General features: G+C 41.4%; 1 protein-coding gene across 3 annotated transcripts in view; it reads left to right on the forward strand.

Annotated features, from left to right (window-relative positions):
• Nucleotides 1–27820, forward strand: part of lrrc75a (leucine rich repeat containing 75A) — a 100569-nt gene that overhangs the window by 28831 nt on the left and 43918 nt on the right. Inside the window, exons 1-2 of one of the 3 annotated variants that reach the window (XM_062067916.1) lie at nucleotides 21369–21471; nucleotides 22651–22779. The exons of 1 other annotated variant lie outside the window; for it this stretch is intronic. In XM_062067916.1, the coding sequence (XP_061923900.1) occupies nucleotides 22660–22779 (120 nt within the window). In that variant the 5' untranslated portion in view covers nucleotides 21369–21471; nucleotides 22651–22659. Of the gene's footprint in view, nucleotides 1–21368; nucleotides 21472–22650; nucleotides 22780–27820 lie in introns of those variants that run through there. One more of the 3 variants, XM_062067914.1, reaches the window with a different exon arrangement.

The raw sequence follows: 27820 nt of genomic DNA on the forward strand, positions 1-27820 counted from the left end.
GGATTGTAGTCAGCTGGAGGCGTGTCTTAATGAAATTAAACAATGGATGTCCGCTAACTTTTTGCAACTCAACGCTAAGAAAACGGAAATGCTGATTATCGGTCCTGCTCAACACCGACATCTATTTAATACCACCTTAACATTTGACAACCAAACAATTAAACAAGGCGACTCGGTAAAGAATCTGGGTATTATCTTCGACCCAACTCTCTCGTTTGAGTCACACATTAAGAGTGTTACTAAAACGGCCTTCTTTCATCTCCGTAATATCGCTAAAATTCGTTCCATTTTGTCCACAAGCGATGCTGAGATCATTATCCATGCGTTCGTTACATCTCGTCTCGATTACTGTAACGTTTTATTTTCGGGCCTCCCTATGTCTAGCATTAAAAGATTACAAATGGTACAAAATGCGGCTGCTAGACTTTTGACAAAAACAAGAAAGTTTGATCATATTACGCCTATACTGGCTCACTTGCACTGGCTTCCTGTGCACCTAAGATGCGACTTTAAGGTTTTACTACTTACGTATAAAATACTACATGGTCAAGCTCCTGCCTATCTTGCTGATTGTATTGTACCATATGTCCCGGCAAGAAATCTGCGTTCAAAGAACTCCGGCTTATTAGTGATTCCCAGAGCCCAAAAAAAGTCTGCGGGCTATAGAGCGTTTTCTATTCGGGCTCCAATACTATGGAATGCCCTCCCGGTAAAAGTTAGAGATGCTACCTCAGTAGAAGCATTTAAGTCTCATCTTAAAACTCATTTATATACTCTAACCTGTAAATAGACTCCCTTTTTAGACCAGTTGATCTGCCGTTTCTTTTCTTTTCTTTTCTACTCTGCTCCCAACCCGGGGTGGACCGCTATCCTGTCCAACGGATGGGGACATCTCTACGCTGCTGACCCGTCTCCGCTCGGGATGGTTCCTGCTGGCCCCACTATGGACTGGACTTTCGCTGATGTGTTGGACTTTCACAATATTATGTCAGACCCACTCGACATCCATTGCTTTCGGTCTCCCCTAGAGGGGGGGGGGGGGTTACGCACATATGCGGTCCTCTCCAAGGTTTCTCATAGTCATTCACATTGACGTCCCACTGGGGTGAGTTTTCCTTGCCCGTATGTGGGCTCTGTACCAAGGATGTCGTTGTGGCTTGTACAGCCCTTTGAGACACTTGTGATTTAGGGCTATATAAATAAACATTGATTGAACACAGTGGTAAAAATGCCCATGTGCCAAATATTTTGCAACATGTTGCTACCATTAAATTCTAAGTCAATGATTATTTGCAAAAAAAGATAAGTTTCTCAGTTCGAACTATAAATATCTTGTCTTTGCATTCTATTCAATTGAATATAAGTTAAAAAGGATTTGCAAATCATTGTATTCTGTTTTTATTTACGAATTACACAACATGCCAACTTCACTGGTTTTGGGTTTTGTAGTATATAGTATGTTAGCATTTTAGTCATTGTCCTCATGAGATGTGAGCAACTCTGTGTCTTTTGTATTTTCTGTTAAGTTTTGGATTCCTATAGTTCCTGTTTGTGCACCTCTGAGTTTGTTTTGGTTGCCAAGGTTGCTCATTGTGTTCACCTGTCTCTGATTAGTGCTCGCCCGCTCACCTGCTTCCCGAGCACTAATCAGAGGCATTATTTAAGCCTGCCTTTGCCGGTCAGTTGGCCTGGTGTCATTGTTTGCTTCATGCAACCTGTCTACGAAAGTTTTGCTTGTGTCCTAGCCAATGCTAAGTGGTAGCCTTGTCTTCGTGAATATTACTGGTCTCAAGTGCGATCAGCACGTAGTGCCTTCGGCTTGTTTTCCGTTTTTTGTACTCCTTTGATTTTTTGAGAATTAAATAATGTTTTTACCTGCACGCTTTATCCGGAGTGGTCCGTCTGCATCCTGGGAGAATGAACCCCTCAGTAAGCTGCAAAAACCCCGTTGTGGCACTCTGGTGACCAACTACATGAAACATCTGACATCTGTACTTGCTAGCAAACTTTTGATTTTCCACCAAGTACTAATGTATGTCCCATTTTGCCTGGGTATCAAAACTTCCTTGGTGCTAGCATGCTACCTGTTAGCATAACATGATTTTTGCAATTTTCCTTGTTTAAAATAGCATATTGCGAAGCAATATGATATAAAATAACCATAGATAGGTTTTAACACTTTTGGTACAGTACTTGACTATCTTACAAGGCACTAGTATACGAACTAGGGATGTATATTGTTAGGATTTTATCGGTGCTGATACCAATATCCATATTCCTTACAAATACCGGTATTCATCAGTAATATTATCTGTATTATATGTACTTTGTGTGACGAAAGATCTGAAAAAAGTATTTTTTTTATTAGCATTTTTATTAGTACAAGAGGTTGTACACCACCAACATCATGTAACATCTCACACAAGGAAAGTCTTTTATCAACATCTGCTTTTTAAGTCTTAAATAAGTCTGTGTGCATGTGCGAGGTGCAATGCAGTTTTTATGTCATCAGCTTGTAAAGACCAAACAGATTTATCCCTGTGTTTTTATTCATTACAATTATATTAAATATATCCATCCATCCATTTTTTTCCACCACTTGTCCCTATAATATAATTTAAAATAATAGTAATTAAATAATAAAGTAAATAATAATAATGTATGGCATTCATGCACAGAGCACATACCTTTAACATGATATACTATATCAAATATATAATAAAAATAAATACAATCAATTAGCATGTTGGCTTGGTATGCATTTTGTAACAATATTAATTCGTATTCCTGTTTATGTTGCACACGGGCCTATTAGAGTGGCGGACCGGAAGCCATATTGGGTGTTGACAGCTACCAATGTGTTCTGTGTAAATTCTATAACTGTGATTATTTAAAATGTTCACTTTTTTTGAGTGGATTAATATTGGCCTGTGGATTACTGGATCACTAAGAGGATGGTCGGATTGATGAAGTGCGTGTTAAGTGGCGTTCACTTCGAACTGACATTAAAGGCCTACTGAAATGAATTTGTTTTAATTAAACGGGGATAGCAGATCTATTCTATGTGTCATACTTGATCATTTCGCGATATTGCCATATTTTTGCTGAAAGGATTTAGTATAGAACAACGACGATAAAGATCGCAACTTTTGGTATCTGATAAAAAAAGGCTTGCCCCTACCGGAAGTAGCGTGACGTAGTCAATTGAACATTTCCGCAAAGTTCCCTATTGTTTACAATGATGGCCGCCAGAAGTGAGAGCGATTCTGACCGAGAAAGCGACGATTTCCCCATTAATTTGAGCGAGGATGAAAGATTTGTGGATGAGGAAAGTGCAAGTGAAGGACTAGTGGGGAGTGGAAGCGATTCAGATAGGGAAGATGCTGTGAGAGGCGGGTGGGACCTGATATTCAGCTGGGAATGACTACAACAGTAAATAAACACAAGACATATATATATACTCTATTAGCCACAACACAACCAGCCCAAAGGACCATTCACCTAACCCAAGGTTCATAAAGCTTATATATTTACCCAAAGTTACGTACATGACACGCACGTACGGGCAAGTGATCAAATGTTTGGAAGCGCGCGGGTGGGACCTGATATTCAGCTGGGAATGACTACAACAGTAAATAAACACAAGACATATATATACTCTATTAGCCACAACACAACCAGGCTTATATTTAATATGCCTCAAATTAATCTCGCATAACAAACTATAGGTGTTTGTTATGCTAGCTCCTAGCTACTAGCTCGAGCTAGTTATAGCTCGAGCGGGTTATATGGACGGAATCCCGTCCATATAACCCGCAAATACAATTCAAACACCTGCACAACACACACACTCACTCAGCCCAAAGGACCGTTCACCTAACCATGGTTCATAAAGCTTATATATTTTCCCAAAGTTACGTACGTGACACGCACGTACGGGCAAGCGATCAAATGTTTAGAAGCGCGCGGGTGGGACCTGATATTCAGCTGGGAATGACTACAACAGTAAATAAACACAAGACATATATACACTCTATTAGCCACAACACAACCAGGCTTATATTTAATATGCCACAAATTAATCCCGCATAACAAACACCTAGGTGTTTGTTATGCTAGCTCCTAGCTCCTAGCTACTAGCTCGAGCTAGTTATAGCTCGAGCGGGTTATATGGACGGGATCCCGTCCATATAACCTGCAAATACAATTCAAACACCTGCACAACACACACACTCACTCAGCCCAAAGGACGGTTCACCTAACCCAAGGTTCATAAAGCTTATATATTTACCCAAAGTTACGTACGTGACACGTACGTACGGGCAAGCGATCAAATGTTTGGAAGCGCGCGGGTGGGACCTGATATTCAGCTGGGAATGACTACAACAGTAAATAAACACAAGACATATATTTACTCTATTAGCCACAACACAACCAGGCTTGTATTTAATATGCCACAAATTAATCCCGCATAACAAACACCTAGGTGTTTGTTATGCTAGCTCCTAGCTCCTAGCTACTAGCTCGAGCTAGTTATAGCTCGAGCGGGTTATATGGACGGGATCCCGTCCATATAACCCGCAAATACAATTCAAACACCTGCACAGCACACACACTCACTCAGCCCAAAGGACCGTTCACCTAACACAAGGTTCATAAAGCTTATATATTTAACAAAGTTACGTACGTGACACGCACGTACGGGCAAGCGATCAAATGTTTGGAAGCGCAGCTGCGTACTCACGGTATCGCGTCTGCGTCTGTGTATCCAAATCAAAGTCCTCCTGGTAAGAGTCTCTGTTGTCCGAGTTCTTCGATCTTGACTGCATCTTTCAGGAATGTAAACAATGAAACACCGGCTGTGTTGTGTTGCTGACTTCCCTCGTAAAATACTCCGCTTCGCACCGACAACTTTCTTCTTTGCTTGGTCAGCTTCTTTCTCCATAATGCAATGAACAAATTGCAACAGATTCACCAACACAGATGTCCAGAATACTGTGGAATAATGAGATGAAAACAGAGCTATTTCATATTGGCTTCAATGGGGAGCCATACCTCTGTTTCACTGGCTACGTCACGCGCATACGTCATCCTCCAAAGGCGTTTTCAACCGGAAGTTTAGCGGGAAATTTAAAACTGCACTTTATAAGTTCACCCGGCCATATTGGCATGTGTTGCAATGTTAAGATTTCATCATTGATATATAAACTATCAGACTGCGTGGTCGGTAGTAGTGGGTTTCAGTAGGCCTTTAACTCTTATTAACGTGCGTGACTGCCTTCCGCCCGAATGCAGCTGAGATAGGCTCCAGCCACACCTGTGACCCCGAGAGGGACAAGCGGTAGAAAATGGATGGATGGCTGGACTTTGAGGGACTTTAGAGGAGGAAATATTGTTGCCTGGTGTTGCTTCCTTATTTGTGATTATTCCGTACTGATTATCATCTAGCTGTCCTCAGTAGTGTCACTTGAAGTGAATGTGACAGTATGGCATAATGAAAACGTTCAGCTAAATTGAAAAAATATCCATAGCCATATCATTAGTCCAGAATCTTAACAGTCTTCCTGGACCAATCCAGTTAGGAACTGGTACCAATAAAAACGGTACACAGAATAAATCCCTAATACGAACTGTTAGCATGTTTACATTTTATATATTAAAAGGTGAAGAATTGCACATACCTGCATCAATGTACTTTCTACACTTGCCTTAGTGCTTTCAGTACTTATTGCAATCTTGCTTGGTGCTAGCATGTTAACTGTTAGCATGTAGAATTTTTGCCATTCATCTGGTTTGAAATAGGATATTACAACATGGCATGATGTGATCAGAATCAATATTGATCTGACTTACTGCTTTTGTAGCTTTCTTGCAAGGTGCTAGACAGTATTTTCAGTATTCTCCCTGTTCGAAATAGCGTATGCCGTACCCAGGGGCGCCGCTATGGATTTTGGGCCCCATGAAAATAATCTTTACAGGGCCCCCAACACAGCGGCAACATTATAATTTCATCATCATTAGGGGCCTCTCTGGGCCCCCCTCCATCATGGGCCCCTAGAATCCGTCTCCTTTACCCCCCCTTTTCGGCGCCCCTGGCCGTACCTACATGGCAAACAAGTTATTAGTTGGATATATCATCACAAATGTACAACACATGTTTAATACATACAGTATACGGTCTGTTCCCAGTCATCACTGCATGTTATTAGGACCGGCCACAGATTTCTTTCAGTTTTTAACTATGGCTATCGAAAAACGTTACATTGCATAATTCCACAAAACTCCTGAATTACCATTGCATCGGCTTTATATTTGACATTGACAACAGAAACAAATTCATATTTTAACTCTGATTTTGGCACTTAACAAAACACTGTATCTTAAGTAACAAATAAGAACGGTATAATATCGGAGGGTTGTTTTTGAACTGGGGTAAAGCTACCTTAAGAAAAAGGAGCAAAACGTGAAACTAGGAGAATACACTTCTGCAAGCTTAATTATAACCCCAGGGGTAAATACTAAGACCAAAATTGTTTCGATCTTTATATAAACAACTTTAGTAAAGTCACAAAGGTCTTAAACTTAGTACTATCTGCAGATGACACTACTGCATTACGTTCAGGAGACAACACATTGGAGCTATTGAAAAAGATAACAGGATAAATGACTAACTTAAAACGATAGTTTGATAAAAAATAGTTTCAACCTAAGTAAAAATAAAATAATGCTATTCGGTAGCACTACAAAAGATATTCAAACACAAATACGAATAGACGGCATAGACATCAATTCAGTAAAATAAATAAAAGTTATTAAAGTGTTCTAATAGATGACAAAATGAGCTAGAAACATCAATCCATCCATTTTCTACTGCTTTTCTCTCTCGAGGTCGTGAAGGGGCTGGAGCCTATCCCAGTTGCATTCGAGCAAAAGGCACGCTACACCCTGGACAAGTCGCCGGAGTCGGAGAACAATCAAACTCCATACAGAAAGACATCGAGCCTGGGAATTGAACCGAGGACCTTCGTATTGTGTGGCGGCAGCATTAACCCCTATCCACCATGCTGCCCTAAGATGGAAACATAACCTAAGCAAATAAATACTCAAATAATTCAGTTTACAAAACACAGGATAAGTTGTAAATTTCTTTGTGCTGGCACATACTTAAGAGTGTTTGGTGATGACTGGTGGAATGGTGGATGGGTGCTTTGCAATTTGGACGCATCATCAGTAGTGTGCCCCTGGGTCACTGGGCGTTTCGGCCTTATCACTAGACGCCCTCTCCAGGGGTGGCCAGCCACAGGGTGATCGGCCCAGGGCTTGCGTCAATCCCAATTAATCATGAGTTGCTTGGTGTTGAACAGCAGACTTCTCATGGGACTATGCATGGCAGGGGCGTTCTTTTCACTGAGTCAAGCCTAAGCTGACCGCATACCTTCTGGCTTGCTACTTGGGGGCCCAGCAGGGGTCTTTCCTCCTCATGAACAGCCACTGGCTGCCTCTTTCGGCTGCCTCCGATGCAGCTTTGATGGCTATACGCAGGCGATGTTGTGCTTCAGCTGCAAGCTCGGCATAGCGTTGGTGTTTTCGCTGGTAAGCCTCATCCACTCAGTCCTCCCAGGGTACTGTGAGTTCGATGATGAAAACCTTTTTTTGTGAAGGGGACCAGAGCACCACGTCCGGTCTCAGGGTGGTCACAGCAATCTCCGGAGGAAACGCAAGCTGCCGGCCAAGATCAACCAGCATTCTCCAGTCGCGGGCTAAGCATAGCTGGCCTCGCTCAGGTGATATGGATCCGCTCCTGACTACCTTAGCCCCTTCGCGGACAAAGGTAATGGCCTGCTGGTGGTTGGCTGCTGCTGGTGGTAGGGAGTTGATGGTAACTCGTTTGTCCTCCAGGATGGACGCAAGGGTCTTTAGGACTTGATTGTGACGCCACGTGTAACGTCCTTGGGTGAGACTGGTTTTTCACCCTGTGAGAATGTGCTTGAGGGTGGCTGGCATGGAACAAAGGGCACACACCGAGTCTTCCCCGAACCACTGGTGAAGATTAACTGGTGTTGGAAGGATGTCGTATGTAGCTCTGATGACAAAGCTCAACTGCCTCGCTTCCATGGCCCACATATCCTTCCAGCTGATCTTCCTCCTCTCCACACTGTTCCATCTCGTCCACTGACCCTGTTTGCCCAGAGAGACTGCCTTGGCCCATCTTGCAGCCTCCTCCTGGCGGTGTACTTCGTCCACCACCATCTTCCTCCGTTCAATCGAATCAAAATATTATCTGGACCGAAAATCTCTCTACATTCGCTACTGTGCTCAAGTGTTACCATATCTAAATTATTGTGTGTAAATATGGGGACATATTTATAAAAGTACACTCCACTAACCATCTCACAAAAGAGGTCAGTTAGGGTAATATATAATGTTGGATATAAAGAGCATACAAACTCTTTATTTAAGCAAAAATCTCAAACAATGTATGGCTATGATCCAGTTTAATAAACAGTTCAAACGTGTGTACAAGTGTTTACGAAGGTCAAATAATCTTGAACCTTAAAGGCCTACTGAAACCCACTACTACCGACCACGCAGTCTGATAGTTTATATATCAATGATGAAATCTTAACATTGCAACACATGCCAATACGGCCGAGTTAACTTATAAAGTGCAATTTTAAATTTCCCGGGAAATATCCGGCTAAAAACGTCTTGGTATGATGACGTTTGCGTGTGACGTAACGGATTGAGCGGAAGTATTGGGACACCATTGTGTCCCAATACAAACAGCTCTGTTTTCATCGCAAAATTCCACAGTATTCTGGACATCTGTGTTGGTGAATCTTTTGCAATTTGTTTAATGGACAATGAAGACAGCAAAGAAAAAAGCTGTAGGTGGGATCGGTGTATTAGCGGCTGGCTACAGCAACACAACCAGGAGGACTTTGAGTTGGATAGCAGACGCGCTACCGTGAGTACGCAGCTTTGGCTTCCAAACATTTGATCGCTTGCCCGTACGTGCGTGCCGCTATGTGCATGTCACGTACGTAACTTGGGGGAAATATATGTGCTGTATGTACTTTGCGGAAGTGAACGGTACTTTGGGCTGTGGGATTGAGTGTGTTGTGCGGGTGTTTGAGTTGTATTGGCGGGTTATATGGACGGGAGGGGGGAGGTATTTGTTATGTGCGATTAATTTGTGGCATATTAAATATAAGCCTGGTTGTGTTGTGGCTAATAGAGTATATATGTCTTGTTTATTTACTGTTTTAGTCATTCCCAGCTGAATATCAGGCCCCACCCGCCTCTCACAGCATCTTCCCTATCTGAATCGCTTCCACTGCCGTCTAATCCTTCACTTTCACGTTCCTCATCCACAAATCTTTCATCCTCGCTCAAATTAATGGGGAAATCGTCGCTTTCTCGGTCCGAATCGCTCACGCTGCTGGCGTCCATGATTGAAAACAATGTGCAGATGTGAGGAGCTCTTCAACCTGTGACGTCACGCTACTTCCTGTACAGGCAAGGCTTTTTTATCAGCGACCAAAAGTTGCGAACTTTATCGTCGATGTTCTCTACTAAATCCTTTCAGCAAAAATATGGCAATATCGCGAAATGATCAAGTATGACACATAGAATGGATCTGCTATCCCCGTTTAAATAAGAACATCTCATTTCAGTAGGCCTTTAATGATAAACTAGGTACATGCAACCATCTAATTACTATATATACATTTGTATTAGGGTTGTTCCGATACCAATAATTTAGTACCGGTACCGGTACCAAAATGTATAACGATACTTTTCAATACTTTTCCAAATAAAGGGAACTACAAAAAATTTCAATATTTGCTTTATTTTGACAGAATATCTTACACTACATTAAACACTCACAGTCAAAGAAAAATTTGACAAGGTTAAAATATAAATCAAAAGGCATTGAAATGGCATCGACCCTGAAGGGACTGTCTGCCCTGTGCTCCTCGACTACGGTCTGCACCGGACCGAGTAGCAGGACAGTTGTAACAACTGCATTATACCTGCCACTTTTTATAACTCCTTGTGCAGATCTGAATGCTTATTATTTAAATGTTTACCTAAGTTTGAAGCAGAAGTGGTAATACTCATCGCCACATTTGGCGAGGCGTGTTTTAAAGCAGCTGTTGTGAGAGTAGCGTATGTGTGTGCGTGCTCCTTTAAGAATGGCAGTATGTGGGGTGAGTGACGTGAGTGGGCAAGTTAGGAGAGGTAGCGCTAGCATGTGCAGGAGTGTTATTAGCATGCTGGATGTCCGGTTGTGCCCTGTGGAAAATATAAATAAAGTGACTAAGTTGTAGCTAATCGACGGCCTCGTCATTCCGGCCTAAGAGTGGAGCCTTACGGACCCACTGTGAAGTGAAAGGTGTTACCCCCGACAATACATGGGTTCTGGAGGGAACGTCTCCCCTGCTCTCCCCGACCATGGTCTGGGAGCCGACAAGCAGGAAAGGTGTAAAACACTTTATTAACAAGTAGAATTTCTGTTTTTTGCCATTTTTCCTCTCCAAGATCTTTTTACTTGTATGCACTTTGTGTGTGCGTTTTGACACACTCAACATCATGCGCCTCGGCTCTGTAGTCACCGCCGCAAAGCGGCACTCAGATGAGAGAACGTACCGGTACTTTTCAAAGGTGGTATAGTACAGATTTCAATTGATTAGTACCGCAATACTTTATTAGTACCGGTATATCGTACAACCCTAATTGTATATACATTTTTATATATTGATATTGGCTCGGTACCAACATTTCCAGTATCGCCCAACCCAACCTTTACTTTTCTAATAGGCAAATTCTCACCTGCAGGTAAAATAGTTAAATACTGAATCACTGTATCTACTCCTCTTCACCCAATAAAAATAAAAAACTAGCAGTGTTATTTCTAACGCAGCGACCTTTATTTTGAAAAAGCATCTCCATGGGGACAAATACCATAATCCCAAAATAATGTCTGTGTGTTTGCCATTCATCCAAAGCTGTTGTCGTTATTTCCTGCGCCTCACTGCACATTAGGGGGCATGGAAACGTCAGTGAGTCATACCTCTTTTGCAGGAGACTGAGCCGCTCTCCTCCTAGTGTCGCTGAATACACATGCACTTATTCATACGCTAAGCATGTTGTATTTGTTTTATAATCCATATTCGTGTCTCGGCTAATGTACATGCTGTCTGAATTAATATTCTGCTGAAATGCAGCCGACTTAAGCATTTGTGTGTGTTCTTGTGTATATGTGTGTATCTGTGGTTGGTTATGCTACCCCTGAGACTGAGAAATAAATATAGAATTCAAGCAAAATTAAGTAACATAGCATATTACAGTATGTCATATAATATATTATTACATTTAAACTTCACATTGAAACACCACAAAAACATGAGATTATTTGAAGATTTTATTTTATCAGAACTATAATATTCTTCTACACTAAGGACGTGCAATATTGCACATTTTGGTATTAGTCTGTATCCGTGTCCGAGTACATGTTGATACCAATACGTACAATACCGATACTTTTTTACTTGAAACTATTCAATATTATTGAATAATTTAATGATTTTGTCTTTAACTGGTTGATCATGACTTTAATCAAAATAAAACACGGGACAACAACAAAAAATATTATTTGTTGAAACATTTTTTTGTGAACAATTAAACAATATACTGATTGGATTATAATATACAGATGACGCTGAATTTTTAAAATCTAATCCGTATCGTGATTCTTATTTATTAGGATTCTTAATCGATTAATTTTTTTAAATAAAGTAAAATAAAAAATTATATATATAATATATATACTAGGGCTGTCAAGGTTAACACGTTAACGCATGTGATTAATAAAATTTAAAAAAATTGCGTAATGAATGAATCAAAAATTAATCACACCATTTTTTATGAGTGATAAGAGGCGGCCAGTTTCACCTCAAAACAGACTCCGGTGGAACTTTAGATAAAACTGAGGTAGTTTTTGGAATTGCAGCGGCAAACTTTCTTGCCATCGGTGCACAGGATTCCACAGGACATTAAAAGTCATTGAATGTATTTTGCGAAAATTAAGGCCTTAAATAGCATTAAAAATAACATTGAATTCTATATCCAGAGGCATGACTTGTCCAAGGTGTACACCGCCTTCCGCACAAATGCAGCTGAGATAGGCTCCAGCACCCCCCGCGACCCCAAAATGGATGGATGGATGGATTGATGTAAACATTTTTGTATTTATTTGTGTATATTAAAATGTTATTGTAGGACTGGACCAATAGTAGTAAGTCACTCAAACGGTAAATGAAAATGAACTCAATAACTTTTCCATCATCGATAAATTGCTATGTCAGTCTATTTCTGTTCTTCAGCTGTGGCTTTCAAACTGGATACCAGAAGTCTTGTAGGGTCTGAAAGCATGAAAAGCACTGACCTAATACTGCAGAATGAAACGGTTCTGGTGGACCAAGCCTTGCCATTATTTGGTCACTGTAGGCGTGTAGTCTTAACTGTGACACCATGGCGTGTTAATGAGGAAGCTGGGCTTGTTTCATACACGACTCATTTATTTCAGTCGTCTCCAGTTCAACCCCTTGAGCAAACTCGGCTAACATTAACAATTCTCATGACGCAGACACCTCACGTAATCTACGGTGGCCTACGATGGACAAACGACAATTCTCACAACAGCCCACAACTCTTTATTCACTAATATTCCCACAGTAAATGAATATGAGTTCCTCTGGCTGCCTGACACTTTATACATAACTTGCTATTGACTGTATCAATTTTAAACAACTGAGAGGGTGTAAAATATAATTTATTGAAGATTCAAGAAGCATTTAATATAATGTCCATAACGCTTATTCAAATCAAATTCTTGATTATGGCAGACTTTATGTAATATGGAAAATTGTAAATTTGTTCTTTGAGTGCAACAAGAAAAGCCCAATGTGTTTAATGCCTTTTAATTTATATTTTAACCTTCTAAAATTGTTCTTTGACTGAGTGTTTAATGTAGTCTAAGATTTTCTGTTACAATTAGAGATGTCCGATAATATCGGGCTGCCGATATCCACGGCCGATGAATGCTTTAAAATTTCATATCAGAAATTATCGGTATCGGTGCGGAAATTATCGGTATCGGTTTCAAAACGTAAAATGTATGACTTTTTAAAACGCAGCTATACATAGTGGTACATGGACGTAGGGAGAAGTACAGAGCGCCAATAAACCTTAAAGGCACTGCCTTTACGTGCCGGTCCAATCACACAATACGTACGGATTTTCACATACACAAGCGAATGCAAGCCATACTTGGTCAACAGCCATACAGGTCACACTGAGGGTGACCGTATAAACAACTTAAACACTGTTACAAATATGCGCCACACTGTGAACCCACACCAAACAAGAATGACAAACACATTTCGGGAGAACATCCGCACCCTAACACAACATAAACACAACAGAACAAATACCCAGAACCCCTTGCCGCACTAACTCTTCCGGGACGCTACAATATACACCCCCCACTACCCCCTACCCCCTACCCCCCGTCCCCCTCAACCACCTCATGCTCTCAGGGAGAGCATGTCCCAGATTCCAAGCTGCTGTTTTGAGGCATGTTAAAAAAAATAATGCACTTTGTGACTTCAATAATAAATATGGCAGTGCCATGTTGGCATTTTTTTCCATAACTTGAGTTGATTTATTTTGGAAAACCTTGTTACATTGTTTAATGCATCCAGCGGGGCATCACAACAAAATTAGGCATAATAATGTGTTAATTCCACAACTGTATGTATCGGTATCGGTTGATATCGGAATCGGTAATTAAAAGTTGGACAATATCGGAATATCTGCAAAAAAGCCATTATCGGACATCTCTAGTTACAATAAAGCCAATATTGACATTTTTTCGTAGTTCCCTTTATTTGGAAAAGTATTGGAAAAAAATAATTCTGCCCACGTTAATCAACATTAAACTGCCTCAAGTTGTTGTTAAGATTAAATAAAATGACACAACTTTTCTTCTGCATATAAAAAGTGCAACATTAAACAGTTTCAAGTCAACTCATCATGCTTAATTTATTACAACATTTGGGAAGCCTGTAGTTGATTTTTATCACACACACACACACTGCACAAATTAGCTAACACACACACACCGCAAAAAAATCTAACGTTACGCTAAAAGCTAATTAGCCTTCACCTCAAGCCAGGACTGCGAGCGAGCTGAGCTGCAGTTTGTTTCTAGAAGGTCAACGGGCTCATAGTGATGTTACTAGTAGTTGACTGGGAGGTGTTTATTTTAATTTGGGGAGAGTCCGCTGCCTGATGCTCACCTGTTAAACACCTATCTGCTAACCCCACGGCAGAAGCACTGACTCAATGCGCTCTGATTACGCACTGCTGATTGGCTGTTAGCGCTCTGAATACGCACTGCTGATTGGCTGTTACCGCTATGGTTGTAACCAATCAGATGGTTGTGTGGGTGGGACAATGCTGGGTGCTGTGTAGGAGACAGAGGCAGAAAGCAGAGCAGCTTGTTAAGACTTTAGCTGAGGCGGCTACTTCATATGTTCGTGTGGAAACTCGTTCGGTACACTTCCGAACCGAACCGAAACCCCCATACCGAAACGGTTCAATACAAATACACGTACCGTTACACCCCTAATATGTATATGTCTATATGTATATGTATATGTGTGTGTGTGTGTGTGTGTGTGTGTACATATACATATATTAGGGTTGTCCCGACACTTTTCAAAATAAAGGGGACCGAAAAAAAATTATTTTTGGCTTCTTTGTAATAAAAAATCTTACAATACACAAACATATGGTTCTTATTGAACTCAAATAACAATTTTAGAAGATTGAAACAAAAAATAAAAGGCATAAATACAGTCGTGGTCAAAAGTTTACATACACTTGTAAAGAACATAATGTCATGGCTGTCTTGAGTTTCCAATCATTTCTACAACGCTTATTTTTTTGTGATAGAGTGATTGGACCACATACTTCTTGGTCACAAAAAACATTCATGAAGTTTGGTTCTTTTATGAACTGATTATGGGTCTACTGGAAATGTGACCAAATATGCTGGGTCAAAAGTATACATACTGCAATGTTAATATTTGATTACATGTCCCTTGGCAAGTTTCACTGCAATAAGGCGCTTTTGGTAGCCATCCACAAGCTTCTGGCATGCTTCTGGTTGAATTTTTGACCACTCCTCTTGACAAAATTGGTGCAGTTCAGCTAAATTTAATGGTTTTCTGACATGTTTTCTGACTTGTTTCTTCAGCATTGTCCACACGTTTAGGTCAGGACTTTGGGAAGGCCATTCTAAAACCTTAATTCTAGCCTGATTTAGCCATTCCTTTACCACTTTTGATGTGTGTTTGGGGTCAATGTCCTGTTGGAACACCCAACTGCGCCCAAGACCCAACCTCCGGGCTGATGATTTTAGGTTGTCCTGAAGAATTTGGAGGTAATCCTCCTTTTTCATCATCCCATTTACTCCCTGTAAAGCACGGTGAAGCACCAGTTCCATTGGCAGAGTCCTGACTTAAACGTGTGGACAATGCTGAAGAAACCAGTCCATGTCAGAAAACCAACACATTTAGCTGAACTGCACCAATTTTGTCAAGAGGAGTGGTCAAAAATTCAACCAGAAGCTTGGAATTCAAATTGAATTTTGAGCTGTTGTAAAATTCATATCCCTTATACAAATACAACAAAATATTACAATTATTGCCTTTATAAAATACAATCATTTCAGCAAAATAAAACCTAAAAGGAAAAATCAGTAAACAACAACCGTTTACATCAGGCCTGGGCAATTATTTTGACTCGGGGGCCACATTTAGAGAAAAAAATGTGTCAGGGGGCCCGTATATCTATTTTTAGGAACACTAATACAAAACCTCACAATAATGTCTAATTGAATGCTAAAAACGTTTTGACAGACCGCCTTAAAAAACGTTATGGAATTTTAAATGTTTCTATGGACGATAAAACACTGAATATTGACAACATATGAATGTCACACCCCCTTTCAATCGACATATTTTACAATCAAGTGAAACGCAACAAAAATGCAACAAACAGTGAAATATGAACGCGAAGGGTACAAAATAAACCCACCTACAATCTGATATATCTGATATATCACTAAGCTTTAGAACTCTGTTGTGAAAATCTCCTTCCACGTCTGTGGAAACGCTTCCCGCCCACACTGCTTGGTGCCTCGTGTAAGCTGCTGTGACGTAGATTACCATAGTAACTAATTAGATGACCATAGTAACTAATTAGATTACCATAGTAACTAGTATATCATGCAAAAAGGCAGATTCCAACCATTGAAATACTTTGTATAGTTGAAGACTTACGGTCATTAGAAAACATCACTGCACATCATAATGGCAGCTACACTTTCCATCTTAAAGATCTAAAAAAATTATTTGGGAATGTCCGGCGGGCCAGATTGAAAAGCTTAACGGGCCGCATGTGGCCCCCAGGCCTTAATTTGCCCAGGCCTGGTTTACATCGACGTGAGTCATCCAGCCAATCCGAGGGATTTTGACTTAAACAGCAGTAAGGCCTCAGATGAACCGGAATATATTATGAGAAATTTTAATTAGATGTTGAATCATAATTCCAAATACAAGCTTTTTCGGCTTGTCATTTGATGTGACTTCAAATAAATAACTCAGGCAGAGCCAGCGCTAGGATTTGCATGATTTAGAGTGATTGACAGAAGCTTTTTATGTTCTTCATAATAAATTCATGTGCTGATCTTAATCATCTTTTCACATACTTTCTAATACCGCTGTCATTTTAAATCATTTATGTAAAAGAAAAACATCCCCAAATGTACTGTGATGCCTTTATTGGCTGCAACACTAGAAACAAGAGTGTCTTCATTGTACTTGTGCAATGACAATAAAGATCCATCCATCCTATGACCCCAATAAAAAAAATTATATGAAATCTGTTTATTTCAACACCCCTGACTGATATTGACACAAGCGGTTGTTGACATAAGTGAAACCAAACTAGCGATTGCTTGCTATGCACATTCACTTAAATGTACTTACTTTACTTGACTTGCTCATTGGCTTACAGGAAGTCACTGTGTACAGGTTTTAATGCTGTGAAACTTGACAGTAGTTTGCTTGGTTACTGTGTAATGTACATGAGGACAATATTACAAAACACATCTACATAAATGGACCCTGTTTCCATAGAAATTATCACCACGTCTGAAAACACCAAGGGATCTCACCTTCTCACCTGCAGTGAGCGAACTCGTCCAAAAGATAACCTGCTCCCCAAGAATGTACAGCAATTCTTCTCAACAAAAGAAAATAAATATAACCTTGGAGAAAAATTTAATTTAAAATATTTGTATGCACTTACAGCACTTTAAACCTTTATTATATCAGTATGTGGAATTAAATTATTCAAAGAAATCAAACAATGTACTAATATGATCAAATTCAAGAAACTCTTCAAACTTAAAGGCCTACTGGAATGAATTTTTTTAATTTAAACAGGGATAGCAGATGCATTCTGTGTCATACTTGAATATTTCGCGATATTGCCATATTTTTGCTGAAAGGATTTAGTATAGAACAACGACGATAAAGTTCGCAACTTTTGGTCTCTGATAAAAAAAAGCCTTGCCCCTACCGGAAGTAGCGTGACGACACCGGAGGAAGGACTGCTCATATTTTCCTATTGTTTACACCAGCAGCGAGAGAGATTCGGACCGAGAAAGCGACGATTACCCCATTAATTTGAGCGAGGATGAAAGATTCGTGGATGAGGAACGTGAAAGTGAAGGACTAGCGTGCAGTGCAGAACGTATCTTTTTTCGCTCTGACCGTAACTTACTGTAGGTACAAGGGTTCATTGGATTCCACACTCTCTCCTTTTTCTATTGTGGATCACGGATTTGTATTTTAAACCACCTCGGATACTATATCCTCTTGAAATTGAGAGTCGAGAACGCGAAATGGACATTCACAGTGACTTTTATCTCCACGACAATACATCGATGAAGCTCTTTAGCTACTGAGCTAACGTGATAGCATCGGGCTTAACTGCATATAGAAACAAAACAAATAAGTCCCTGACTGGAAGGATAGACAGAAGATCAACAATACTACCAAACTCTGGACATGTAAATACACGGTTAATGCTTTCCAGCTTGGCGAAGCTTAATAATGCTGTTGCTAACGACGCCATTGAAGCTAACTTAGCTACGGAACCTCGACAGAGCTATGCTAAAAACATTAGCTCTGCACCTACGCCAGCTCTCATCTGCTCATCACGACCCGTGCTCACCTGCGTTCCAGCGATCGACGGTACGACGAAGGACTTCACCCGATCACCGATGCGGTTGGCGGCCCGGAGACGGAGGAAGTCAAGGTGAGGTCGTTCGGCTAGCGCGTCTGCTATCCTCAAAGTGCTCCTGGTTGTGTTGCTGTTGTCCGCCGCTAATACACCGATCCCACCTACAGCTTTCTTCTTTGCAGTCTCCATTGTTCATTAAAGAATTTGCAAAAGATTCACCAACACAGATGTCCAGAATACTGTGGAATTTTGAAACGAAAACAGAACTTTTTGTATTGGATTCAATGGGCTCCGAATACTTCCGCTTCCACTGTTGACGTCACGCGCAGACGTCATTATATCAAACTGTTTTCAGCCGGAAGTTTGCCGGGAAATTTAAAATTGCACTTTATAAGTTAACCCGGCATTATTGGCATGTTTTGCAATGTTAAGATTTCATGATTGATATATAAACTATAAGACTGCGTGGTCGGTAGTAGTGGGTTTCAATAGGCCTTTAAAGTCTTCACAAAGTACAAAGAAGAAGAACCATGATAAACCTTCTGATAATCTTATTCATCTCACCATATGAAGTACAACTTACTTCAGAAATTATTTATTTTTTAATCTTACTTATGGAGTATATTGTGAATAAATTGAGAACAGGAAGTCAACAAAAGTGTTAGCAACTGCTCTGTAAGGGGAAATAGGTACTCCTTTTTGAACATGTTGAAAAGAGAAACTGGAAATTGTGATGTATCATGTTGTATGCATGCATGTTCAAAATACCTGTAAACTCAAACTCAACTCAACTCAAGTTTGAAATCACGTGTCACGGATCTTACAAAGAGGCAGCTAATGCAGTACTAAATGCTACAGGCCATGTAATCCACTTTATGTGCTTGGATCTATGAACACTTTAAACAGTGAAGATTCCGCAAAAAATAATAAAAGCTGATCACACGATGGTACAAATACTCACAATAATGAGTGATACTAAAACGTAACAGACCATCTTAAAAACGTGACAACATTTTTGTTTTTTACTGAATAAGACACTCAGAATGTTCACAAAAATACAGAATGTGGGATATACAATATTAACTATGAACAATAAAACACTGAAGATTAAGAACATCTGAACGTTGCTCCCTCCTCTACTGCAGACCACCTCCTTGATGGACATCTTTTATAATTGAGCAAGAGCAACAAAAATGCATAAACCTAGGCAAAACATAAAGGCAAAAGGTTGAAAAGCATCTACTTATTCGATATAATATCACTGTTATGCAGAACTTTGCTGTAGAAATCCGTCTGACACTCGGGTTTGCTGCGCCCACTCTGTCTGCACGCAGCACAGCTTTCTATGGTTACCGTAGTAAATGGTTAATGGGTTATACTTTAATAGTGCTTTTCTACTTTAAGGCACTCAAGCGCTTTGACACTATTTCCACATTCACCCATTCACACACTAATGAGAGCTGCCATGCAAAGCGCTAATCACGACCCATCAGGAGCAAGGGTGAAGTGTCTTGCTCAAGTACATAACGGACGTGACTAGGGTGGTAGAAGCCAGGGATGGAACCAGGAACCCTATGGTTGCTGGCTCGACCGCTCTTCCAACCGGGCCACGCCGTCCCACGTAGTAACCCGCAGAGGTGTGGACTCGAGACACATGACTTGGACTCAAGTCAGACTCGAGTCATGAATTTGATGACTTTAGACTCGACTTGACAAAATGTAAAGAGACTTGCAACTCGACTTATACTTTAACATCAATGATTTGTGACTTCACTTGGACTTGAGCCTTTTGACTTGACAAGACTTGCGACTTTCCCCAAAACCCAAAGATTAAAAAGTTGTTCAGGAGCGCTGTGTATCTTTCATTGTATACGTGTGTGTCTGTCAGCGTGTGTGCTGTCAGTACAACATCCAATCAAATTAGATCCACGTTGTTTTCATCCCACAACATTCATCCAATCAAATTGCAGGATAACCAACGAAGAAGAGCTGTCAAAAAACGCGCCAGTGAGGAAAAATTATGCCATAGATAGTTTCGTTCTGATATTAAAACTACGAGTTGGTCAACAAAAAACGAATTGCAGTCTGCAAAACATGCGGTTTGTAAACCAAACCCCTGTAGGGGGGTCATCCTCCCCCAAAAGATTTCTTTGTGATTTTCAAATATTGAAGATCTTTGCTCCTTCTCAACTCTGTGGTAATTTTTTTTTCACAAAATACAACCAATAGTAAGTTAATGTTAAATCTTACTTTTGAAAAGTAATCCCCCGATTCCTATTTTCAACAGTCCGCTCATTCGAACACCGGCATCTTTGTTTCCTACCTGTTTCCTACCGGCTCCGCATAACCACTCCAAAATGGCGGCCGAATTTCTCGCGTCACAGCAGCCAATGCTGCGTCTACTTATAAGATGTCTATGGTTATAACGTCATTGCAAACAAGGCAATCTGTTGCGTCCACTGCAGTTCGCTACCTTATTCATACTTTTTGTCAAGTGATTTTTTTTAAGCAGGGTTGCATGAAGTACCTACTCATAACGTTACGTTAGTCAATGTATCACACACAGTAACGTAACGTTAGACAGCAGCACCGCGTATTTTAGCCACCTACAAAAAGACAAACATAGTCAAATAAAGGTCAGTAAAAAATGTATACTATATTAAGAATGTGTGTACATGTTGCATAGGGCCCTGACATCTAAAAAGTACAACTCTGTTCATTGTTATGTTCATGTATTTATGTTTTTCATGTGTACGCACACATCAACACACGTACAGTATGAGATAATGATAAATGATAAATGGGTTATACTTGTATAGCGCTTTTCTACCTTCAAGGTACTCAAAGCGCTTTGACAGTATTTCCACATTCACCCATTCACACACTGATGGCGGGAGCTGCCATGCAAGGCGCTAACCAGCAGCCATCAGGAGCAAGGGTGATGTGTCTTGCCCAAGGACACAACGGACGTGACTAGGATGGTAGAAGGTGGGGATTGAACCCCAGTAACCAGCAACCCTCCGATTGCTGACACGGCCACTCTACCAACTTCGCCACGCCGTCCCCAGATGAGATCAATGAGATAAGGTAAGAACAGGATAGAAACTGCTGTGGAACTAGTTACAATGCAATATGCCATGGAAATACAATTTTAACACTTTTGTGCAAATAAGTACAGTTGCACTTGTTTTTTCAAATGTGTTTATTCTGTAAAGGAATGAGTTAAATGTTTAAAATGACTGGTTAATAGTGCTATTATGAAGTGCAATGTCAGCACTATTTTTTTCCCTGCAATTTCAAATGCACTTGTTTTAATTAATAAATACAGCGTTTTAAAAGCATACACAATATGTGTAAATATATTAGTCTGTGGTTATAATGACTTGAAAGGACTCGAAACTCAAAATGCAGGACTTGGGACTTGACTTGAGACTTTCCAGTCTTGACTTGGGACTTGACTCGGGACTTGCCTGTCTTGACTCGGGACTTGAGGGCAAAGACTTGAGATTTACGTATGACTTGCAAAACAATGACTTGGTCCCACCTATGGTAACCCGTATGTACTTGCTTTTGATGGTGAGAAGAGGTGCCACGGATGAGACGAAGCAAGAGGGGGTGAATGTGTGTATGTGTGTCCAAAACACATGCTTAGGTTAACTTTCGGTTTCAGCCAAACAACTCCGCCATGGAGGGGCAGCAAGGAGGACAGAAGCAGGTGAGCAGAGGGACAATCGAGAGAGAATGGGTCAGACTTTGTAGGACAGGGTCTTCTCTCCAGTGCTGGTATTGCTACTATTTGTAAATAATCAATTTGGAAAATAAATAGTTCATCAATTCTAGTCTCCCACCTTATTCAGACAAGCCATAAGAACAAAGGAATGTGGGAGGACTTCTCCCTTTAAAAGGGGAGATAAAAACACCTCCTAGCCCAATATAATAGTATGAGAAACCCTAAAATGGGATTGTGCAGTCTTTCTCAATTATTTTCTGTCATGACACCGCTGGGGACAGAATTTTGAAATGAAATGTTCCCATACTGCTGATTTGTTTTTGCTCACGGTGTTGCAGTGACCGCAGCCATTTTTCTTGCCGGTCGCCGATCGCGCTAACTTGTGCATGTTAATTTCTCGAGCGATGACGTCAGTGAGTATTACCGACAAAATAATTTCATAACAGAGTCCTGTCGACATTGTTGACTAATCGTTGTACCCCTGTAGCGGAACTATAAGTAATTATTGTTCTGTGCATGTTTTTGTGCGTCCGTAGGACCTGGGCATGGAGTCAACATCACTGGATGACGTGTTATATCGTTACGCCAGCTTTAGAAACCTTGTTGACCCCATCACACACGACCTGATCATCAGTCTGGCACGATATGTGCACTGTCCAAAAACGGTAAGAAATATATTTTCACAGTATAAATCACACATGATAAATATTGGCAATTACACTAAACCCCTCGTTGCACACACACACACACACACACACACACACACACACACATGCACATAAGTAGAAGTGATTCATTGCTATCAGGTGATCTTTTTATTCATTTTGTCTGACGTTATTCGATTAGACACTAGCACTAAGTGGTTGTGTTGCAGTGTGTGTTCTTGGGAGAACTGCGGTGCCTTTTGTTTGTTCATTTGTTTTAGTTTGAGAGGTCACTGAGGGAAAGTGAAAGGAAGCCTGACAGCTTCCCTACCAGATAAATAATGCAGGAAGAAAGTAAAGGCGACAGAGGTAGGACTTAGAAATTCTCGCATGTTGCCGTGTTAGGTGGCCGCAATGATCTGTTTTTTTAATGAATTGAAGTTTTGCGCCCCCAAAATGACTTGAGAATAGGCAAGAGTAGCAACATTGAGCGAAAAAATTGCTAATTGCAACACAAAACAAGACAAGTTTTTCAAGGTGTTGATTCACGTAATATCAAATGGTGCCATATTTCGATACCTTTATTGCATGTGACGTCACGTCCGCTGCAAACTTGGCTGGGAAACAAGCACTCATGCAGCACTCAGAGTGGACTTTTATAATTTTCCATGCCAACTAAGTATACCTGACAGAAAAGACTCAAACGTATAGTAAGGCTCCACTTTTCAACATGCGCTAGCTTGTTTGTGAATGACTGAGCATTTCATGGAATCTACTTTTATACCCAATCATGGCACCCACCTGTTCCCAATTTGCCTGTTCACCTGTGGGATGTTCCAAATAAGTGTTTGATGAGCATTCCTCAACTTTATCAGTATTTATTGCCACCTTTCCCAACTTCTTTGTCACGTGTTGCTGGCATCAAATTCTAAAGTTAATGATTATTTGCAAAAAAAATAAAATGTTTATCAGTTTGAACATCAAATATGTTGTCTTTGTAGCATATTCAACTGAATATGGGTTGAAAATGATTTGCAAATCATTGTATTCCGTTTATATTTACATCCAACACAATTTCCCAACTCATATGGAAACGGGGTTTGTACAACTAAGATGCATGTTACAATCAAAAATATGGTGCGTAATAAGTACAATACTTACAGTATAAACACCTTTTAGGGTGCACCAAAAGACTAGAATTTCGGCTTAATGGCAAAGACTACTTCCTGGCTCTGCAACAGACTTGAGTCCATCCACTACTGTTATGTAACGTCTTTAAATTGCAACTATATAATACTTGCAAATGAAACTCAGAAGTGAAAGAAACCCAGATGTAACAACTGGACAGCACAGTTATTATTATCAGCTCACTGTTAAATGTCAAATAAAAAAAAAAGTTTTTATTATTAAACAATTAACATTTATTAACTCATGAACACACACACAAGTACTGAAAATTGGTATTGTTCAATTCTGTTAAATGGCTCAAGGTACCCGTCCCTAAATTGGTCGTGCAGGTTTGTGTAGCATTCCAACAAAAGGTAAGGTAAGGCAAGACCTGTTCCAAAAGAGGTGAAGCTAAGGTTAAGGTAGCACACACAAGTTAGATGGTGGGACTGAGGCAATAGGCTACATGGACTAGCTGGGAAAAAAAATGGGGAGGAAAGTTGTGGATGGCCAAACCATTCCTTACCTGCTTGGACACTGGTCGGGAACTGGTCTTAAAGGGGTCATATTATGATTTTTTTTTTCTACATTTAAAAAACTTCCTTGTGGTCTACATTACATGTAATGGTGGTTATTTCGTCAAATATTTGCATAGATTATGTTTTACAGACCAACTTCAAGCTGCTTTCTGACCGTCTCTGTAGATGTAAATGTTTACGTGCCTCCATTTTGACTGTGTCTTCTCCAGCCGTGTTGTAGTTTTTAGAGCTTCCATGGAGTCTACTGACAGATAATTTAGAACTGTACGCTACTTTGTATTAAAAATGGCTACAGCAGAGGATGCATGTGCATGTAGGAGCCAGTCTGCCCTACAACAAGAGAATAGAGAAGGTTTCTGGACTTCTGGGTATCCTAAATACACAACAACAGGTTCTAATAGTTAATCATAGTTGGTTATGCATAATAGGACGCCTTTAAATTAGGTCCTGAAACCTGAAATCCCAGCTACTTAGGGGAAATGCATAGTCGGTCACGCACACTCGCACTTTCGGACTGTCCTTCAGATGTCGACATAAGTGGTTGTTGACATGCCTGTGGCTAACAATCGAAAGATTACATGTAAATGGCTGCATTTTTTTGGTTGCTGTGGTAAAGGGTTGATTGGCAACACTAAATTGTCCCTAGTGTGTGAATGTGAGTGTGAATGTTGTCTTTTTATGTGGGTTGGCCCTGCGATGAGGTGGCGACTTGCCTTCCGCCCGAATGCAGCTGAGATAGGCTCCAGCACCCCCTGCCAACTCAAAAGGGACAAGCGGTAGAAAATTGTTGGATGGATGGGTAGAATCTAGGTTCATGCTTTTATTTTGAAGCTTAGTTTTCACTGTACAGTAAGTCTATTTATGTTTTAAATGCTGCATAACAAGACAGTAATCATGTTGCTGATGTCCTTTCATGCTGCTTCGCGATAATGATGAAATGTCTACAACAAATGTCATATGCATTACGAAGACATATCAAAGAAGTCTCTACAATGATTATCTGCGGTGCGATCATATATAATTTGATTCTTTGGTCCCGCACAAATCAAAAGACGATACGTGGTAATTTTTATGTTGTATAATTAATTGGTTGTGTGTATTAAACCAAAGTGAAGCTGGAGAGATGATATGTAAATTTTAAAAAACACTGCTGAAAATGTCCCCATGGGGCCCGGCCGGGCACAGCCCGAAGAAGCAACGTGGGTCTACCCTCCAATGGGCTCACCACTCATGGGAGGGGCCATAGAGGTCAGGTACGATGTGAGCACGGCGGCAGCCGAAGGCAGGGCACTTGGCGGTCTGATCCTCGGCTACATAAGCTAGCTCTTGGGACGTGGAATGTCACCTCGCTGGGGGGGGGGGGGGGTGCCTGAGCTAGTGCGCGAGGTGGAGAAGTTCCGGCTGGATATAGTCGGACTCACTTTGACGCACAGCAAGGGCTCTGGAACCAGTTCTCTCGAGAGGGGCTGGACTCTCTTCCACACTGGCGTTGCACGCAGTGAGGCAACGGGCTGCGGTAGCAATTCTTGTTTCCCCCCGGTTCAAGCCTGCACGTTGGAGTTCAACCCAGTGGACGAGAGGGTAGCTTCCCTCCGCCTTCGGGTGGGGGGGATGGGTCCTGACTGTTGTTTGTGCTTACGTACCAAACAGCAGTTCAGAGTACCCACCCTTTTTGGATACACTCGAGGGAGTACTGGAAAGTGCTCCCCCGGGTGATTCCCTTGTCCTACTGGGGGACTTCAACGCTCATGTTGGCAGTGACAGTGAAACCTGGAGAGGCGTGATTGGGAAGAATGGCCGCCCAGATCTGAACCCGAGTGGTGTTTTGTTATTGGACTTTTGTGCTCGTCACAGATTGTCCATAACAAACACCATGTTCAAACATAAGGGTGTCCATATGTGCACTTGGCACCAGGACACCCTAGGCCGCAGTTCCATGATCAACTTTGTAGTTGTGTCATCGGATTTGCGGCCTCATGTTTTGGACACTTGGGTGAAGAGAGGGGCGGAGCTTTCTACCAATCACTACCTGGTGGTGAGTTGGCTGAAATGGTGGGGGAGGATGCCGGACAGACCTGGCAGGCCCAAACGCATTGTGAGGGTCTGCTGGGAACATCTAGCAGAGTCTCCTGTCAGAGAGTTTCAATTCCCACCTCCGGAAGAACTTTGAACATATCACGAGGGAGGTGCTGGACATTGAGTCCGAGTGGACCATGTTACGCACCTCTATTGTCGAGGTGGCTAATTGGAGCTGTGGCCGCAAAGTAGTTGGTGCCTGTCGTGGTGGTAATCGATGCCGTCAAGCTGAAGAAAGAGTCCTATCGGGTTCTTTTGGCTCATGGGACTCCGGAGGCAGCGGACAGGTACCGACAGGCCAAGGGGTGTGCGGCTTCAGCGGTCGCGGAGGCAAAAACTCAGACATGGGAGGAGTTCAGGGAAGCCATGGAAAATGACTTCCGGACGGCTTTGAAGCGATTCTGGACCACCATCCACCGCCTCAGGAAGGGGAAGCAGTGCACTGTCAACACCATGTATGGTGAGGATGGTGTTCTGCTGACCTCGACTGCGGATGTTGTGGATCGGTGGAGGGAATACTTCGAAGACCTCCTCAATCCCACCAACTCGATGCCTAGACATCTTTCTAGCGATGGCCCCGGGAATGCACTTAATTGTGGCTGGTTTGCTAAGCTTTATGTTTCGGGTGATGGAGTCCCCTATGACTAAGGTGTGGTGCCCGGTAGACTAGGGTGTAGGACTAGCTAAAGGGCTAAATCTATTATGCGTCTCAACAGGTTCACCGTTGCTTATAGGCCGCTTAGGGCTGCTACAAGCTGGGCTAGTTAGCTCGCTACAGCTAACGCTAGCAGATGTGTCCGCAACGTCTAAAGTTACGAAATTACTCTGCTCTAACTGGCGGACATGGCCCTCTAGCAGAGCTAACCTATCCATGAGAACGGTGCACGAAGCGCAGGGAGCCATACTCGCGGTATTTTCTTTCACCGAGTGAAGTTCTTGCTGTCTTCAGGGAAGTGGTCGCGATGTGCGGGGAGCAGATTCCTTCAGACCAACGCCGCCTTTCTCCGCGCTAGCTTCGTTAGCTTAGCAGCTAGCTAGCTGAGGGAGGGGTGGTGAGACAGAGATCGGGTGATTTGCAAGTTAAATAAGACTATTAAGTATGTTTGGGAAGTAGTAAAGAAAGCTGAAAAACAATTAAAAGCAAACAGATAGAACGATACTTAGCTTTTTTGCAACAGCGAGCAGTCAGCAAGCAGTCACTCACGGCCTTCGTCTAGCTACTGCCATTGGTAAAGCTACTAAACATGTCAGACCTTAGTAAATCTAAAAGGCCTCGTTAC

Source organism: Entelurus aequoreus, linkage group LG13 (assembly GCF_033978785.1).
Source record: "Entelurus aequoreus isolate RoL-2023_Sb linkage group LG13, RoL_Eaeq_v1.1, whole genome shotgun sequence".
Lineage (NCBI taxonomy): Eukaryota > Metazoa > Chordata > Actinopteri > Syngnathiformes > Syngnathidae > Entelurus > Entelurus aequoreus.